The following is a 19,428-nucleotide window of genomic DNA, read 5'->3' as shown; positions in this document are numbered from 1 at the left end:
GAGGTCCCTGGCAATTCCCAGCCCTGGAAGACAGAGGCTATGAATTAGAAGCTACAAATAAGGCTAATACTGCATTGAATTGATTACCTGCACTACGCAAGACAAAGGCTGAAACATTACCTTTCAGATTAATTCCTCATACGGTGTATGCGTTTCCATCACAGGCCATCACTTGCTTGCATTGGAGCCTTTTCTTAATATTGTAATGACATTCTTGAATAATACTGTATATGGCCTATTTGGGACTAGAATAAGGTGCAGACAGCATTTTCTTCTCATCATGATTGAATAAATAACTGCTTTAGGCCATGCATTCAAGGCTACTTATTGTTGGTCATAAATGTGACAGGATTTCAGCAATATAATAAGCAAGAAGTTGATTTGACGAGGGAGAAAGATTCCAGGAAAATGGATGGGTGGCCAGAGGTAGGCTATGACATGTTTGTACACTGAGTGTACAAATATTAGGAACACCTGCTCTTTCCATGACAGACTGACCAGGTGAAAGCCTTGATTGAGCCCTTATTGATTTCACTTGTTAAATCCACTTCAATCAGTGTAGATGAACAGGAGACAGGTTAAAGAAAGATTTTTAAGCGTTGAGACAATTGAGACATGGACTGCGTATGTATGCCATTCAGAGGGTGAATGGGCAAGACAATTTAAGTGCCTTTGAACAGGGTATGGTAATAGGTGCCAGGCGCACCGGTTTGAGTGTGTCAAGAACTGCAACGCTGCTGGGATTTTTAACACTCAACAGTTTCCCGTGTGTATCAAGAATGGTCCACCACCCAAAGGACATCCAACCAACTTGACAATTGTGGGAAGCATTGGAGTCAACATGGGCCAACATCCATGTGGAACGCTTGACACCTTGTAGAGTCCATGACCCGATGAATTGAGGCTGTTCTGAGGGCAAAAGGGGGTCCAACTCAATATTAGGAAGGTGTTCCTATTGTTGTGTACACTCAGTGTATAATATATATATATATATATATCAATCTTGAATAGGATTATCTATTTTGGTTGCATTTTTAATGGAATTGATGGCGAGAGAGTGATGTTCATTCATATTAATCCATCATGGAGATACTGTATATCAGGCCTATTATTACGGTAGCATAGGCTGTGGCTACAGCAAATTTACCCGGCACAAGACAATTTTTTTACCAGCTGATGAGATGATACATGCATTGTGAACTCCATACCGAACTGTGCTCCATACTGAGATGCGCTGTCGGTCTCCAACCCAATCCCCACGGGACACCAACTTTCGAACACCACCTCACTCTGTGGTGATTGGCTCGTGATATGCTAGTGTCAAAGGAGGCCAAACCAACGAGAACATCAGATTCTCCGGAAGAATTTCAACCAACGGCCTGGCCTCCACACTCCGGACAAGAGTAGAGTAGCAGAATGCCCATTCACAGGGATTAAGTGAAAGGCACTCACACATTCAGAATAGGTTATTTGTGGGTGCATTGTAGATATGAAACAATAGCTATAGATGCACTATGGCGAAATCTCTAATAGTTTGTCTAATCTCAGTTTGTGTGACAAAACAAACAAGTATAGTGTAAAGAATCATTGTACCATCTAAACCTCGTTGAAATATATTTTCCATAACCAAAAATATTGTATTTTCAGCTGGTGTACTAAACCGAAAGTAAAAGACGCAAAAACAAAACGGGAAGCATAGAAATAGCTCACATAGAACAGATCTAACGCTTCTTAGAATAGCTTTCAATGAGAATGACAGATCAATAACACATTTCCATGTGCATTTGGTCTTGTCGCCCAAAAAGTTACTAATTGCAGCTTTAAAACTCCTACATACTGAGCATGCAAAGTATAATTTTCTGATGATGCTTTGGTTTCGGCCTTTCGACTGTCTTCAGAGCCTCAGAGGTCGAAAGGGCGAAATGTTAGCAAACAGTGATCATTTGCTAGAGTAGTGTGCAGGAATCTCATGGAATTTGAGCCGGTGGTCTCGTGAGTCCTGACAACAGACTACTATCCCTGAACATCAAGCCATGCCAGCCTCTGACAACTTCAAAACTACAAACCATACACCACACTAAGAACATATTTCATCTGTCAGTGATAAATCTTCACCTTCTTCTGCAGTGTTGTCCTAATGTCAACTGTGACTCTCCAGTGCATGGTGTCCTACAGCTACTTCGCATTACTATAAAACATTTAAAAGAAGATACTCTTCTAAGTCCACCTTGGCCTAATAGACTCTTAAGAATGGTGGGAACAGTGACTGGTCAGTTTAACTCAGACAGCCACAGAACATCAATTAGCCTACACTATGGACTGAACACGGATTACCAACTTTTCAAGTTCAAACAACAGCTGGGTTTATTCAACTCAGTCCTAATTCAGTCAGAACTGGCCAAGTATGAAGCCAGAGAAAAGAGAAAGCGTTGCTTGGGTACTGAAAAAGACCCAGGGAGCCAAAAGCTCTGCAGACAGCCCCATCTCTCTCTGTGAAGGAGCAATTTGAGTCTCATTGATTTGGCTTCTTCCATGTTCCTTGTTTGAAACAGCCCATCTCCTACCTAAGCTGGTTAGGGGTTCCCTTATCTCTCTGTTACTCTCTCCACCCCATCCTCCTGCTTCACTTTCAGTGCTTTGGGAGAGCTGCTGAGGGAAGGGGAAACAGGAGTTATTCACAGGCAACACAGGCAAAGCAATACCAAGATTACACTGTAATTCGTACAGATTTACAAACACAAACATATTGAATGACCATCCATAAAGGGGTTAGTTTTGCACTTTATCGTTGTACAGTTTATTTTGTTATCTGCAACAAAGTGGGAGGAGCCGTTCATAGAGACCGAGAAAGATTTGCGAGAGGCGGGCCTACAGCAAAAAGACAGAAAGATGATCAAGACGATAAGCGCTAAGATTATTTTAGTGATAAAATGTCTTTGTAATACTGGTCTATGCCCCACAAAAGTATTATGACTGTTTAAGTGTAAGCTACCCAGGAAATGATTGATTAGGATGAATATACTATGAAGTATTTCAGTTCAAAGTTTCAGCCAGCAGTGATTTAGTTGCACTGTGAAAGTATCAGAGCTCATAAAGTATACATCCCTCAAATTGGAACCAATACTAAAAATAAAGCATATTTTGTGTTGGGCTATATTTCCAAAGCTGATGTTGTTAGTAACGCTATATGCATTTCTCCTGCACTTTTATAGCCACACACTGTTTGTGTTTGGTGGAATTTGGGGGAGAGCTCTGCAGTAGTTGATGGGCTCGCATCATCACCGACACTACCTACACAGATGAGCTATCAAATTATGTTTGGGAGTGAGCTGGCAACAACCTGTTGACAACTAAAAATACTCCTCTAATACAGGCTGCCTATGCGATCTGAGGAAAATACATAGCTTATTATTATTATTCATAAACCTAGTCTGTAATAATGTTTTCCTCTTGTTGCATTAACTGTGTTATAGCTAATTAGACTGAATGCTGAGCCAAGTAGACTCAGTACAATCATAGGGCCACAATGCACGGGGGTGGACTGGCAAGGCCTGTACAAGTATAAAAACAGCAGCTGAAAGATTAAAGTTTCAGAGAAAATCTACATGAGGAGAATAATGTGATACCAAACATAACCATCAAAAGATATGAAGAGGGTGGTGTATGACATTTTCAAATTAAATAGAGGCAGCTTATCTGCATCATGTTAAAATCTGCTTCCACTAGAGTGTCAACCCATTGCTGCTCGTCAGCATAAGGCACCGTCATACCAGGATGGAAAGGAAACACAAGAGGACTTATACCATAAAAGGTGGACGCATGTGATCCTACAGAAATAAGGCTGTGATTTAGGCCTATTGAAGCGGTCACCAGTCCTAGCGTTTGATTTGTGCTTCTTACTTTGTTTAGGCCTACAAATGTGTAGTTGAAGAAGTACTCAAACAGCATAAGTTACTATATAGCATAGTGGCAAAAATAAGAACTTTTATATTTGTGGCGAACATGAGTTGGCGTTTAAGAACTGCCAACAACACCCGACAGTAGCACCCTATTATAATTATGTGTGCAGATAGTGTTCACAGTTGCAGTGAAAAATGCTATTGGGCCACAGGACAACTGTAATAACTTCTCCATTACCAGCCAAAAATAGTTGCTTATCTACATAGCTACTGGTACTAGCTACTTCAAACGGCATGATCAACATTGTGGCACATTCTTTAGTGGCACTTTCAAATGAGGCATTTGATGAGTCCTAGTTGTCAGCTTGCTTTGCCAGCATTTTGGACAGTAGTTTATGACGCATTTTGAAATTAGAGTTATCACATACAAATTACCGAATTTGTCAGTCTGACAAAAATGTGCTTCATTTAGGAAAAATGAATGGTTTAAAATACGAAATGTTTTTGTTTTTTTTGCTGAAAGACTATTCCCATAGCTTACCCATGTTGCGGCACAAGAATTTAAGTCAATAAGTCATTGTTTTAGTCAAAGTATGATATATTTGGGCTTGAAGTTGGAAATTCAGATATTTTCCATGTCAATGGCGTGTTTCCCCTATGAGATGACATGCTAATAATTTTCCGTCTACGAGCTGGGTTTTATTTGACTATTACCACCCTCCAGCATGGTATTGTTTATTAATCAGAAACACCTGCAAAGTTCTACCTCTTCACGAATCGGGACTGAGATGAGCGAAACAGCTTTTCGCCATAGCCTGCCTATACATGGTCACCTGAGCCATGGAGAAAATTCTAACATTTTCACCAACAAATTATCATAATCCATTGGATAATATATATATATATATGAGAGACAATTTCATAAATGGTAAAATTGTGTATGATATGATTGCATTTTTGAACAACGCAACCCCCAAGATGAATGGTTTGACCATACTCCACTGCTTTGATTGGTGCAGCTAGAAACCACAAGTGTCTATCCTATGACAAAAAGGCACCCGTAAAAGAATATTCCACTATCATGTTGATCTATTTTGTTGTGCTGTTGTTACATTTCTATTGGTATTGTCTTGTTTCGTGTCTGATACGCTCAGGGTGTGGTTACATATCATTTGCGGCGTGCATCATGAGCAAAGTCATTGTAGCCCATCATTTCACTTCCACTAGCTGTGAGAAACATGGCATGAGCACGGGCTGACCTGGTATTGCTGTAGCGCAGCTGAAAAGCCTGCCAACATCCTACCAAAGGTTGCACCGTGTCCATTATAATGTAGAAAAAAGCAACTAGTCCAAACCGTTCACTAGTTAGGCTATTCATATTACCAAACCGTTCACTAGTTAGGCTATTCATATCACCAAACCGTTCACTAGTTAGGCTATTCATATTACCAAACCGTTCACTAGTTAGGCTATTCATATTACCAAACCGTTCACTAGTTAGGCTATTCATATTACCAAACCGTTCACTAGTTAGGCTATTCATATTACCAAACCGTTCACTAGTTAGGCTATTCATATCACCAAACCGTTCACTAGTTAGGCTATTCATATCACCAAACCGTTCACTAGTTAGGCTATTCATATCACCAAACCGTTCACTAGTTAGGCTATTCATATTACCAAACCGTTCACTAGTTAGGCTATTCATATTACCAAACCGTTCACTAGTTAGGCTATTCATATTACCAAACCGTTCACTAGTTAGGCTATTCATATTACCAAACGGTTCACTAGTTAGGCTATTCATATTACCAAACCGTTCACTAGTTAGGCTATTCATATTACCAAACCGTTCACTAGTTAGGCTATTCATATTACCAAACCGTTCACTAGTTAGGCTATTCATATTACCAAACCGTTCACTAGTTAGGCTATTCATATTACCAAACCGTTCACTAGTTAGGCTATTCATATTACCAAACCGTTCACTAGTTAGGCTATTCATATCACCAAACCGTTCACTAGTTAGGCTATTCATATCACCAAACCGTTCACTAGTTAGGCTATTCATATCACCAAACCGTTCACTAGTTAGGCTATTCATATCACCAAACCGTTCACTAGTTAGGCTATTCATATCACCAAACCGTTCACTAGTTAGGCTATTCATATCACCAAACCGTTCACTAGTTAGGCTATTCATATTACCAAACCGTTCACTAGTTAGGCTATTCATATTACCAAACCGTTCACTAGTTAGGCTATTCATATTACCAAACGGTTCACTAGTTAGGCTATTCATATTACCAAACGGTTCACTAGTTAGGCTATTCATATTACCAAACCGTTCACTAGTTAGGCTATTCATATTACCAAACCGTTCACTAGTTAGGCTATTCATATTACCAAACCGTTCACTAGTTAGGCTATTCATATTACCAAACCATTCACTAGTTAGGCTATTCATATTACCAAACCGTTCAGTAGGTAGGCTATTCATATTACCAAACCGTTCACTAGTTAGGCTATTCATATTACCAAACCGTTCAGTAGGTAGGCTATCCATATCACCAAACCGTTCACTAGTTAGGCTATTCATATTACCAAACCGTTCAGTAAGTAGGCTATTCATATTACCAAACCGTTCACTAGTTAGGCTATTCATATTACCAAACCGTTCACTAGTTAGGCTATTCATATTACCCACCCGTTCAATAGTTAGGCTATCCATATTACCAAACCGTTCACTAGTTAGGCTATTCATATTACCAAATCGTTCACTAGTTAGGCTATTCATATTACCAAACCGTTCACTAGTTAGGCTATTCATATTACCAAACCGTTCAGTAGGTAGGCTATTCATATTACCAAACCGTTCACTAGTTAGGCTATTCATATTACCAAACCGTTCAGTAGGTAGGCTATTCATATTACCAAACCGTTCACTAGTTAGGCTATTCATATCACCAAACCGTTCACTAGTTAGGCTATTCATATCACCAAACCGTTCACTAGTTAGGCTATTCATATCACCAAACCGTTCAGTAGGTAGGCTATCCATATTACCAAACCGTTCACTAGTTAGGCTATTCATATTACCAAACCGTTCACTAGTTAGGCTATTCATATTACCAAACCGTTCACTAGTTAGGCTATTCATATTACCAAACCGTTCACTAGTTAGGCTATTCATATTACCAAACCGTTCACTAGTTAGGCTATTCATATTACCAAACCGTTCAGTAGGTAGGCTATCCATATTACCAAACCGTTCACTAGTTAGGCTATTCATATCACCAAACCGTTCACTAGTTAGGCTATTCATATTACCAAACCGTTCACTAGTTAGGCTATTCATATTACCAAACCGTTCACTAGTTAGGCTATTCATATTACCAAACCGTTCACTAGTTAGGCTATTCATATTACCAAACCGTTCACTAGTTAGGCTATTCATATTACCAAACCGTTCACTAGTTAGGCTATTCATATTACCAAACCGTTCACTAGTTAGGCTATTCATATTACCAAACCGTTCACTAGTTAGGCTATTCATATTACCAAACCGTTCAGTAGGTAGGCTATCCATATCACCAAACCATTCACTAGTTAGGCTATTCATATTACCAAACCGTTCACTAGTTAGGCTATTCATATTACCAAACCGTTCACTAGTTAGGCTATTCATATTACCAAACCGTTCACTAGTTAGGCTATCCATATTACCAAACCGTTCACTAGTTAGGCTATTCATATTACCAAACCGTTCAGTAGGTAGGCTATCCATATTACCGGAGCTTAATCTTATTCTATGGTGGATTCGCTGTCGCAATTTATGGAAGATTACAAAACTTTGGAGAAAACAATAGATTGCAAAGTCAAAGATAATGGTTTCTCCTATCCATCTGTGGCAAAGGTATGACAAATTCAGCTCCAGAACCAGCAATAGCCTAGCCAGCTTGCTAAACTTTCAAATATGGTTTAGTAAAAAAAACAGATGACACTAGCTACCTTGAGGATGTTAGCACGCTAGCTACACTGACAACTTTCAGTGCCCTACTTATTTCTCCACTCAACATGAAAATCACCACAACGTTCCCACCCCCAATTCGTTAATATGTATTAGCAGCCTGTGTAATTCTTCAGAGGCGGAACCTAAACGAGTATTTCCCAAGCACAGGAATTACATCGAAATAGGGGCAGGGGGCCTTTAATGTATTATCTTCATATGTTTTGGTTAGAGTGAATAGATGGATGCTGGCTGACATTTGTATACCTTCCAGAGCTTGAATTTAATCAATCTATGCAACTGAACCAAATAGTGCATTGCAAGAACATGTCAGACTGACTTGGAGGTTAGTTAGTTCAGGTAACAAGGGTTATTTGAACCCCATTCATTGTACGGCTGGGAGATGGACTCTCTGTCCGCGATCACTCCAACTATTTAGATTCATTTCTACATACTTACTTTTATAGCTTTTATTGCAGACTTGGTAATATTGGTCATTTTCGCCTTGGAGATTGGAGGCTTGTACTCATTCAACGAGAAGAGCTGAAAGACAAAAAATGAAGGAAACAAACCGTTCAAACACATTTTAATATAAAAGTGTTAAGACAAGAAACACATTACTCAGGACTGAGGCTAAGACCTAAGAGGAATGGCAAACATTTAGTTTGTACAGTAGCCTACATAGGCCTGGGAAAGGGTGTAGTCAAAAAAGTGTTTAAAGACACTTGGGGCTGTCTTTATTATGCGCACAAAGAATATTCACGCAATAGCCTCCAGTGAAATATTAGTAGCTGAAAAAGTAGTGCGTGTATTGGGCATGATGCTTTTGTTTTAATTCGCTGTATGTTGTCGACGATATCTGATTTTATGGTTCATGTTATGTAATTCTACACAGGCACCCCATGTTGTGGCCACATTCCCCCTCATTTTTTTTACTAGTTTAGTCATGCATTATTACTACAGAGATCATAACTAGATGTGTGAGTGAATGCATATCACCTACTAATGACTATCGAGACTCGAATTTACGAATATTTACTGTCATCGTTTGGCTTCAGCAACAACCGGGCCACACATAATGCTTGACATTGACACATTTGGCAAACTTGAATTGAAGAACAGACCCAGATGCAAAGTCTGGCACATTTCTACCAACCTCAGTTATTTTGGAAGATAGAAATCAGCTAGCTAAACTAACCAACGTATCAGTAAACCCATCCTGCCCTTGCTAACTGAAGTGAGACGAATGACTCGACCGGTGTGACTTGGCTGAAAACTACTGGGCCCCCCAAAATTATTTAGAACAAAATACAATAGCTTGCTAGCATGCTATTTTAGTTACCTACAAAGTAATACAGCATCAGTGATTGTTTTGCTGCATAATTTGCTAGCTAACTGGACCCATTTCACCCGCCGCCACGCGAAAACATAACAGCTAACGTTTTACCAGGCCTTGCTCGCTAGCTATTGTCTGGCTAACATTGTTAGCCATTGCTAGCTAGCCAGCTAACCTTTACAGTTGACCGAGTTAAGAAAATAGCTAACGTTAGGTATCTTGGTAGCTGCTCGTTAACTAAGTAAATTAGGGTGACGTAGATAGCGACAGGGGTTGTTTTGATTTCGAAGTTCAATCGAGTTAGCCTACTGTAATCTAAATTAGCTGGCTAGTTAAACATTATTAGCGCGCTCTACCAGATGGCAATCTAGTTAGCTAGAGTTCACCGAGTTTAGCTCAGTATTGCTGACCAAATGACGGTACAGTAGCGCTTACATTGAAAAGGCCTAACTGGGTGATCAATATTCATGGTGGAAGCAAGCCGTGTCTACTGAAAGGATGCGGCCTTGTGTCTAGCTGCCCTTCTCCCCCTTTCTGCTTTACGCTAGCTAACGTTAATCATACATTTCACTAACATTACAGTCACTTGCATTGAAATGTGAGGGAGAAATCATACAAACCTCGCCGTTGAATGCTTTGACAGCCTCCATGGTGTTGTATTTGCGTCTCGTTGTAAACTGTAAAATGTTTATATTGTTCTCCTCGACAACCGGTTTGATGCATGCTCTACGTTAGCTTGGTGAGATGGAGAAGATTGCCAATATGGCGCACGACCTCAATGAAATCAGAACAGCAGTACAGAGACTAGCGAACCCAAGTGTCACACAGTTGCATTGCAGGCCCAATGACATTAGCTAACTGGCGACGACTCGTGGTCAAAAACATACTCTAACACCCTGCTAGATTATTTTAAAAAGCATCTGTCCGAAGAAAAAAAAATGCTGATATTTATAATGCAGAGCATTTTAACTCTTTATTACTCTTTCGACACAGTCACTTAATGAAAATGGACCAATTAAAATACAATCGAACTGTACACACTTTATACCTATGTACAATGACTTTATTTACAATGCTAAAACAACTTAAAATATTTTCCACAGCTAAATCATTTAAATTACATTTCAGGATTCATTGTTGCTGGCACAAAATGGAATGCTTGCATAACAACGTCTCCATAAAAGTATCAGGACCTGGATGTAACAGCTATCAAATACAGCAATGTTGAATGATAAAATGTCTCTAGGAAAACCACAAAGATATCATGATCCAAATGTAACTAAGATAACAGTCACAAAAGTTTGTATCAAAAGCTTACATACTGTACATTTCATGGCAGTACTAGTGCATGTCTGTAAAACTATTAGAAAATAAAACCTTGTCCTATAGGCAACCGATCATGTTGCAAAATAACAAACACTTGTGGAAATTAGCTTTCAGAGGTGGACACATCTACCCAATGTTCCATCACTCACTACTTGAGATAACACAAATGCAAGCAAACACTGTACATATCACAACAGAAGAAAATGTAAATTGTTACATCTCTAAACCTAAAAAGATAAATGACAACATAAACAATATAAAACCATATAATGTCATCCAATCAACCAAATGTTTGCATCAACTCCAGCTTTAAAAATAAGACACTTTCCTCTTATCATGATTCCACTTAGTGGAGAGTCAACACATGAGCTGCTTCCTATCATATGTAGTTAGATAAAAATGCAGCCTGTGTCAACCTGGACTTGGTGGTAGGAGTAATAGTAAACGTAAATCGTAGAAAATGTAAATCTATCTTCCTTCATTTAGTATGATATGTTACATTTCATATGATATGTATTCATTTGTGGCTGCCCATCAATTTCGGATGATATGCTATGAATTACAATTCAGATGATATGTTACGAATTGCAATTCGTTGTGGCTAACGTTAGCTAGGTGCCTAATGCTAGCTAAGTGCCTAATGCTAGCTAAGTGCCTAATGCTAGCTAAGTGCCTAATGCTAATGTTAGCTAGGTGGCTAATGCTAGCTAGGCTAAGGGTTAAGGTTAGGAGTTAAGTTAAAGGGTTAGGGGTAGCTAACATGTTTAGTAGTTGCAAAGTAGCAAGTAGTTAAAGTTACTAATTAGCTAAAATGCAAAAGTTGCCTTTGGTGTGATTTGAAGACGCAACCTTTGGGTTGTTAGACGTTCGCGTTATACACCCACTCATCCATGATACACCCTCTTTTTGTTTTTTTGTCTTATTAAGTAATCTTCTATCTTATGTAACCAAACGTAACATATCATGCTAATTTCAGTATCCTGGATTTATGTTTACTATGTTACGTCTAGTCTATGAGACCAGGCTGCCTGTGTACAACCCTTAGTGCTACTGGGTTATGGGTAGACAATAACGGCAGTGAGTCATAAACATTCTGAGTAAAAGTTACCCCTAGGCACATGAACGCAATCTGCTCATCCATCCCAAGTCTTAACCATAAGCTTTAGTGGGGTAAACTCAACACTGACCTTAGATCAGTGTTTAGGGGCAAATTCATCCTACTCCTTTATAAACTGGTCTCTACAAAGGGGACAGCAATGGCATTGGCTGCTGCTGCGGAGGGCTCTACCTCTGCTGCCACCTGGTGTCCATGCTTGAGACAGATCTCCTGGAGCAGAGGTGTGTTGACTTTTTTCCATTCCCTGAATCTGGATGGGGTGGGTTCTGACAGCACCTGCTCGATGGTCAACAGGTCTGCCTCCTTTGCCTAAATCAAAGGGGAAGAAAGAAAGAGAGTGTAACTATGCTCAAGGGTCTCAATACTAAACAGCACATACAATTTGTACATCGAAAACAACGACATACATGTGATCCTGCCACCTATGTGGTGATAAACTGATAAAAACAAAAGCATATAATAAATCTAGTCAAGTTGGCAGATGTACCTTTAGCGTGCTGTTGAGGGTCCTGATGAGGTGCAGTTTCTCGTTAATGTCCTGGTTTTTGCATCTCTTTATAAAGGAGGCTCTGAAGTCCCTCTTGGTGGATGGTTTGCGGTCTCCTATGGGAGAGAGGTTGGCCTGCTTGATGTGGATGTACAGTCTCTCCATCTCATCAGATGTGGCTTCATGGTTCACTGCAAGAACAATACAATGGACTTCAAGAAATGTATATTTCTGCAGAAACATATTTATAAGTCTACCAGTTTTAAAGATAAAGTATGACAAGGTTTGAGGTCAGTACCCTTACTCAAAACAGGTTAAAAATAACATTGAGCTCATTGACAGGATTTAAATAGTGTTGACTATAACTCCACTTCGTTTCATGTTTTTTTCCAACTAGTTGATTGACAGTTATGAGACAATGTAATGTTAGACAAAACTGTGAAAACAGGATGAAGACTAGGATGTTTTGGTATTCAAATCTGTTTAACAAAAATTCCAAGGCCAGGGCAGGATGTGTAGGCAGACATTCAAACTAACTCACATCTTACGATAAGCACAGCTACCAATGTGCTGCCAAAGACAGAAGATGTGACATTGCACAACAGGAAGTGTGGTCTACTTGCACTTCTCCTATCCACAGGTCTGATCACGTAAGAACTAAAGGCATCCAGGGAGCACAAAATTATTTTTCCTTCACAATTTGTATTGTGATTAATATGTTCCCCTTATTTAAGTCAACAGCCGTTAAGAAAAAAAAGCATTCTCACCATCTTCTGTCCCTATTTCTAGCACAGCCACGTCCTCTGTCTGCTCCCTGGGGTTAAAGTCCTCCTCCCTGGCTGTGCTCCCTGGAGGGTCCTGGTATGATGAAGCCTCCTGGTGGTGCTGTAGGGGCCCCTCGTTCTCTTGATTATGTGGGGGCCGATGTGTGTGGACCTGCACAGAGCACACCACCGTTTCCCCGACAACAGGAGAGGCCTGCGAGACCAGGTCCAGCCAGGACTGACGATGCTTGGCCAGTGAGGACACGGAACTCTGTGATGTCATTGTGCTGACAGGTGAGGAGAAGGAGCCATTGGTCTCGCTGGGAAGGGGGGAGGAGTAGGGGGGAGGGAGGGTACCCTGAGAGAGAAGAACATAAAGGGGTTGTTCAGCAAGGTTAACACTCAACACTCAGTGTAACTAGGGCCCAGAGGATTTCTTGGTCATGTCACATGGTTAGGAAAAACTTTTGGCCTTAATTACCAGAGCCTACTCGGCTGCCCAGTGCATACTGCCTACTGACCTGATGTCCACTGCCAGGTGGACCATCCACAGAGCCCTGGTTCATCTGCTCAGAGTATGGGGGAGGGGGGGCCTCTGTTGTCTCAGCCTCCTCGTGATCACTTGCCTCGCTGTAGCACTCTGGACACAGAGTCAAAATGCCATTAGGCTACATACTTGACAAACAATAATCAGCAGCGATCCTGAGACAATAGTAGTAAAGAACAGAATGAGTCAATTGGTGGAATGGATCACAGCTGATAAATCATGCCGACTGATCAACATAAAAGCTTACCAGCAGTGTTGCTCTCTGTTGGTTCGTATTGTATTGAAGCAAGCCCAAGCTTATTCAACCAACTGCAACAGACAAACAGAGAGAGACTGTCACATTCCTCACTGTTTCTATGATGACACTCTTAACATGACTTACATTACAATCTTTTCATGCGACTTACATGTTCATCTCCTCGTAGGTATCAGCTGCAAAGTAAAAAATCATGACTTGCGGGTGACATGCTTTGATGGCACTGCAAGAGACAGGAGAGAACATAACTCAGATGATTCAGTTTCTCACTTTGTGTTCAATCATTCACACTGCGCTCAGGAAGTTACACATTCACGCGACCTATAACTTCCTGTCATTATGAGAGTTGGGCGTTCTTGGCAAATTGAAAATGTGGCAGTAAATGGTCAGTGATTACCTGGCAGTAAATGGTCAGTTATTACCTGGAATAGATGTATTGACTGGTTTTACACAAACAGTAACATGATTTAGTGAAATAAGAAACAAGTTACTTACTATTTTTTCTTGCACTCCAATGCTCTGTCGATGATGAAGTCAGTCAGGTTAATGTATCCCTCTGCTTTATCTGCCTGAAAATAATATAGGATTGACAGATTCTTAGCATTAAAAAGGTACTGGCATTTCAAAGCAATGAAAAGAGGCATTATTCAACCTTTTATCCATTTCTAGTTCCCTCAAATTAGTTTTGACACATGGTAAACATAGGCTTAATTAATTCCTCCATCTTGCCAGTAATCATGCCTCCGTAGAAGAAACTGACAGACACTTCCAGCTACAGGAAACACCATGTCAGACTCAGACGGACTAATTTCCAGCAGTGACGTAGCAGAGGCAGCAAGCAGCTGTGGAAATGATATGATGACTCAGCATAGAGGGTTAAGTTATGAGTGTCACTCACCAGTTGAGTAGTGTACCAGTACAGGGAAGTCTTCTTCAGCACAAACCAGTACTTTTTCCATTTGAAACCCAGGAAGGCCTTTCCTTCTTTCTTCCTGTAGAGCCAGCCCTGGAAGTCCGACTCCCCAAGCTCTTTAACCGAGACCCTCCGTCTGCTCATTGCCACATTGCCTGAACACAGAGGAGATCGTTCATGAATTCATGCACCGTGGTTGCAAAGCAACAATATACCCTCTAATATACCTTTATTGCTATGCAGACATTTTGATATGACACTATGATTGGTTAAATAAATCCTCTTTAGCAAGTTCAGCAAGGTACAAACAATATTACAATGCCATGATTTACAGAGGGATACAATATAATTCAAATAGTCCAATGACTCCATATTGAACATTCTATGCAACAGATTTGTTCAACAGATTTATGGTTCACCTGCTGATTCAGATTTTAAGCTAGTTTCCCAGTACAGCAGATTCAGAATCTCTTTCAGCCTACCTGTGTCAGATGGTGGTCAGACAAATCATTTTCAAAGAAGTATTCCAAAGGATATACAGGTAAATTCCAAAATGAAGGAAACACTAGCATAAAGTGTCTTAGTAGGGTGTTGGGCCACCCATAAGCCAGAACAACTTCAATGCACCTTGGCATAGATTCTACAAGTGTCTGGAACTCGATTGGAGGGATGCAACACCATTCTTCCACAAGAAATTCCATAATTTGGTGTTTTGTTGATGGTGGTGGAAAATGCGGTCTCAGGCGCCGTTCCAGAATCTCTCATGGGTGTTCAATTGGGTTGAGATCTGATGACTGAGACAGCCATGGCATATGGTTAAAAAACATTTTTTAAGTATGCTCATCAAACCATTCAGTGACCACTCGTGCCTTGTGGATGGGGCATTGTCATCCTATGGGGGTATGGCCATGGTAGCTATGGCAGGTTAGAGCATTGGGTTGAATACCCGAGCCGACAAGTTGAAAAATCTGTTCAACGTGCCCTTGAGCAAGGCATTTAACCATAATTTGCTCCAGGGGTGCCGTACTAGTATGACTGACCCTGTAAAACAATGCATTTCACTGCACCTATCTGGTGTATGTGACAATAAAAATGTACTTTTTTTGCGGGGCAAAATAATCACCTGCCCAGCATTTTTATACATGGCCCTAAGCATGATGGGATGTTAATTGCTTTCCTTAAGTCAAGAACTGCACGTGTGGAAGCACCTGTTTTCAATATACTTTTTATCCCTCAGTGTATCCATTATTTTGGCCGTTACCTGTTTATCACACACAATGAAGCACAGACTGCTCAGCATACAGTAACTGCCCATAAACAGGTTAATAATATTGGAATCTCTTGCTGAGCCTTGTCTTAACCCTTTACACTAGTGGGAACTGGCCTTTATAGATAGGGCTAAATTGAAATGTTTCTTACAGAAGAAATATGAAAAGCATGGTAGCAACAGAAAGGAAATAGTTTGGAGATAATGGGAATATCATTAGACGACAGTTCAGGACACAGCAGTTCAACAGTTCCGGCGCATTTGTTGATAACTAAATCAGAAAATACTCTAGATACATTGAGTAACATAAGAATATTCCTGTAAAATGTGGGGTAGGTGCAACGTAAATCCCCAAAATGACATGGGGTTGAGAGGACTAACTGGTGTCTCCACGTGGTCACACACCTCTCCACAGTGGGCACAGTTCCTGAATCATTTCCATGCACTTTTATGACTCAAGGAAGAGTCTACAACCAAAAGTTGATTTTGTTTTGCTCTCCTAGCTGTGCCGTTGAGGAACTAGAGCAAGCACACTTGTAGTTGTTTTGAACACAGCCCTGCAATCACACAATTACTGTTGTTGTTTAAGCAATCCAAAAACGTCCCATTATCAATTGCAATCTGGGTCAGGTGGGCATCATTTAAAAGCTTGTTCTATTGCCAACATGACTAGCTTAGTTATAAAATATGATCTTACAGTGTTAGGCTTTCACAAGGCAATTCAGAGAAACAGATCATTTTGGTGTACATAGAAAGGAGTCATGAGTGCATTCAGGTGCTTTTTCCGCAGCAAATTTTCTTCACAATAGACAAACAGGCTCATTCTGTTCAGAACAACCCAGAGTATGACGCCAACTGTACACCAAACATGGGGATCATAAATGGTGACACTGTATATGACATGGGTTTTATGATATGGAAATGTGAATTGTACATTTGGACTCAAAGCAGTATTCATTACAATCCTCAACGTCTGATCTTTTAAAATGGATCGAGTCCTCTTAAATTTACAGCATTTCCATTAGACAACAAAACATTTGGAAAAGTTGCCCAATTAACAGGAGGGAGCGGGACTAAGTTCAGAACAGCTGTCAGTCAAAACCCAATCACAGAGCCTGAGTTTAGACGTCATCTATAGCATGTTACTGTACAACCACTGCCTTCCAATTTAGATGTTTATCTGTGCCCAAATCTGCAATTTTCAACCTGTATACGAGTATAAAGGTCTACAGCATTATCAAAACAACCCTCCAATCGTCCTGACACTTCACACACGCCCAAATCAGTGGTGCCAAATTACAGCTGAGGGCACAGACAGCAAGCAGGCAGGCAGCAGAATCAGGCCTGGACACCAACTTACCTCCTCGAGTCTTCCTCTTGGGTTTCTGTCTCAGGGAAACCTGATAGAACAGAAGGTAGTGAGAGGTCAGATAGTCCCTAGTTCACGAGATGTGTGATTGAAGGTAGAGCTTCCTCAGAGTGCAGCTCGATCAGACAGTCCCTCACCCTACCTCAGCTATAGTCTTTGAAACATCCTGTTTCACACCACCAGTGTCACTTGTGTTGTGTGTGTGTGTGTGTGTGTGTGTGTGTGTGTGTCTCTCTCTCTCTTTCTGCAGCAGTCACAAGAAATCAAATATAACAATTGTTTGCCAACTTAAAAACAAAATATAAATATATATATATATATATACACACACACACACACATATATACATATATATATATATTTTTGTTTTTAAGTTGGCAAACAACTTACATTTACATTTTAGTCATTTAGCAGATGCTCTTATCCAGAGCGACTTACAGTAGTGAATGCATACATTTCATAGATTTTTTTCTTTTTCTTCGTACTGGTCCCCCGTGGGAATCGAACCCACAACCCTGGCGTTGCAAACACCATGCTCTACCAACTGAGCCACATGGGACCATGGAACTTATATTTGATTGCTTGTGACTACTGCAAAGAGATGTTTTTTTTATTCCATGTATAACTCTTTTTGTGTGTGTGTGTGTGTGTATATATATATATATATCTCAGAGGAAGCTGTAATGATGACACCATATGAGAAAGGAATTGCAGACGCAATTTGTCACTACTAGCTGCCTCAGGAACAAAAAAACATTTAATAAAAACTTCCTTAATAACATATAAAAGAGACCTATAGATAATCTCCAGTACTTACAGGGTTGTAGTCGTCACCTGCCATGGAGGGAGCCAGAGATATAGGGAAGGCAGCCTGCAGGCAGGCAGGGAGAGAGAGAGATACCTTTTCAGTTTATCGACAGACCTTTAAATTCAAAACATTATTTACCCCCATGTTAAATTAATAGACTGAGTACAATACTTCAAAATGTCAAAGGGTCCACTTTGACATCTCTCCTGATTTAGAGAAAAGGGGGAACTGCTTTGCATCATGGATGAGTTGGTGTCCATTTATAGCATGACCCTTGTACATTGCATTTAGTCTTCATAAGTGAACTTGCACAAGATTGTAGTCAGCCCTTCTTATAACAGACTATGACCCATAATGTCTTCAAACCAAACTGACATTGTCACTGACATTGAGAAACCGTTTCCTTCACATTGCCATTATTGACACACTTCCTCCTAGAATACTTCCTCAGGGGGACTGCGTTCCTCACAGAGAACATCGAGGAGTTTGATGGAGGGACCCTCAGACCCTGGAGCCACACAAACCAAAATGTAGGTCACATCAGCTGATAAAAACATGCAAAATAAGGTTAATCTCTTTCCAGGTCCATGGTCATGATGAAGCCATAGTCCATGGATGGACAAAGAAAATGCCTCCAATTTAACACTAGATTTTTTTTAAAGAACTGGTAGCTCAAAATACACATTCCTACCATACAGTTCCAAAATGCTGCAACGAAAGAACAATATACATATTCATTAAGTCAAGATGAATCCCTGATTAATCAGTACCTGTTGCTTTCAAAAGAGTTTAGGAATATATCCACTTAAGAGTGTCAGCTTCATAAGGCTGGTCTTCTCCAAATGACACATACTAAATACGAGAAACATACCTAGGCTACACTTCTCCGTCTGTCTTGCTCAACACACTTGCATCTCAGTCGGCAACATGTTTTGTTAGCCAACTGATGACTGTGAGCCTAGTGATGCTTCATCACACTATTAACCACAACCGCAGCAGTATGAACTAACCACAGCGAAGCAGATGAACTAACTGCACCTGTTATCAGATGACATAAATAATATAATCCCTTTACCAGAGCATCAAGAACTGTGTGAGTACTGACTGAAGCATAATACCATATCAGACACATCAAGAGTTCAGGAATCAAATGTATCCGCACCAAATAACTGCCATGGTTGGAACTAAACAAGAATTAGATATCACAAAAACAAAATGATTTAAAAACACTAGCTGGACTGAACGGGGTTCAGTGAAGTCATGTAGGCCTACAACCGTTTACTCAAAATGTGTCTTTCTTTGATGGAGTGACTGGTTAAATTGATTGACT

The 19,428-nt window shown here is 40.3% G+C and overlaps 2 protein-coding genes across 5 annotated transcripts in view; both read right to left on the bottom strand.

Moving 5' to 3' along the window:
* The window catches only part of LOC115162461 (protein SCAF8), a 39,368-nt gene extending 29,352 nt beyond the window's left edge, over positions 1 to 10,016 (bottom strand). Inside the window, exons 1-2 of one of the 3 annotated variants that reach the window (XM_029713774.1) lie at positions 9,865 to 10,016; positions 8,368 to 8,451 (exon numbers count right to left, since the gene is read on the bottom strand). In XM_029713774.1, the coding sequence (XP_029569634.1) occupies positions 8,368 to 8,451; positions 9,865 to 9,894 (114 nt within the window). In that variant the 5' untranslated portion in view covers positions 9,895 to 10,016. Of the gene's footprint in view, positions 1 to 2,564; positions 2,650 to 8,367; positions 8,454 to 9,864 lie in introns of those variants that run through there. The other 2 variants (XM_029713777.1, XM_029713776.1) reach the window with 2 other exon arrangements.
* Positions 10,017 to 10,191: 175 nt separating this feature from the next.
* Positions 10,192 to 19,428, bottom strand: part of LOC115162462 (connector enhancer of kinase suppressor of ras 3) — a 78,639-nt gene continuing 69,402 nt past the window's right edge. For both annotated transcript variants that reach the window (XM_029713779.1, XM_029713778.1), the window contains exons 16-25: positions 18,108 to 18,161; positions 17,282 to 17,321; positions 14,640 to 14,809; positions 14,237 to 14,310; positions 13,893 to 13,964; positions 13,733 to 13,794; positions 13,460 to 13,578; positions 12,942 to 13,296; positions 12,175 to 12,365; positions 10,192 to 11,996 (exon numbers count right to left, since the gene is read on the bottom strand). In XM_029713779.1, the coding sequence (XP_029569639.1) occupies positions 11,796 to 11,996; positions 12,175 to 12,365; positions 12,942 to 13,296; positions 13,460 to 13,578; positions 13,733 to 13,794; positions 13,893 to 13,964; positions 14,237 to 14,310; positions 14,640 to 14,809; positions 17,282 to 17,321; positions 18,108 to 18,161 (1,338 nt within the window). In that variant the 3' untranslated portion in view covers positions 10,192 to 11,795. The remainder of the gene's footprint in view (positions 11,997 to 12,174; positions 12,366 to 12,941; positions 13,297 to 13,459; positions 13,579 to 13,732; positions 13,795 to 13,892; positions 13,965 to 14,236; positions 14,311 to 14,639; positions 14,810 to 17,281; positions 17,322 to 18,107; positions 18,162 to 19,428) is intronic.

The sequence above is a fragment of the Salmo trutta genome, chromosome 25, assembly GCF_901001165.1.
Source record: "Salmo trutta chromosome 25, fSalTru1.1, whole genome shotgun sequence".
In the NCBI taxonomy this organism is placed as follows: Eukaryota; Metazoa; Chordata; class Actinopteri; order Salmoniformes; family Salmonidae; genus Salmo; species Salmo trutta.
The sequence above is the reverse complement of the archived record's forward strand: the minus strand, read 5'-3'. Positions and strand labels throughout refer to the sequence as shown.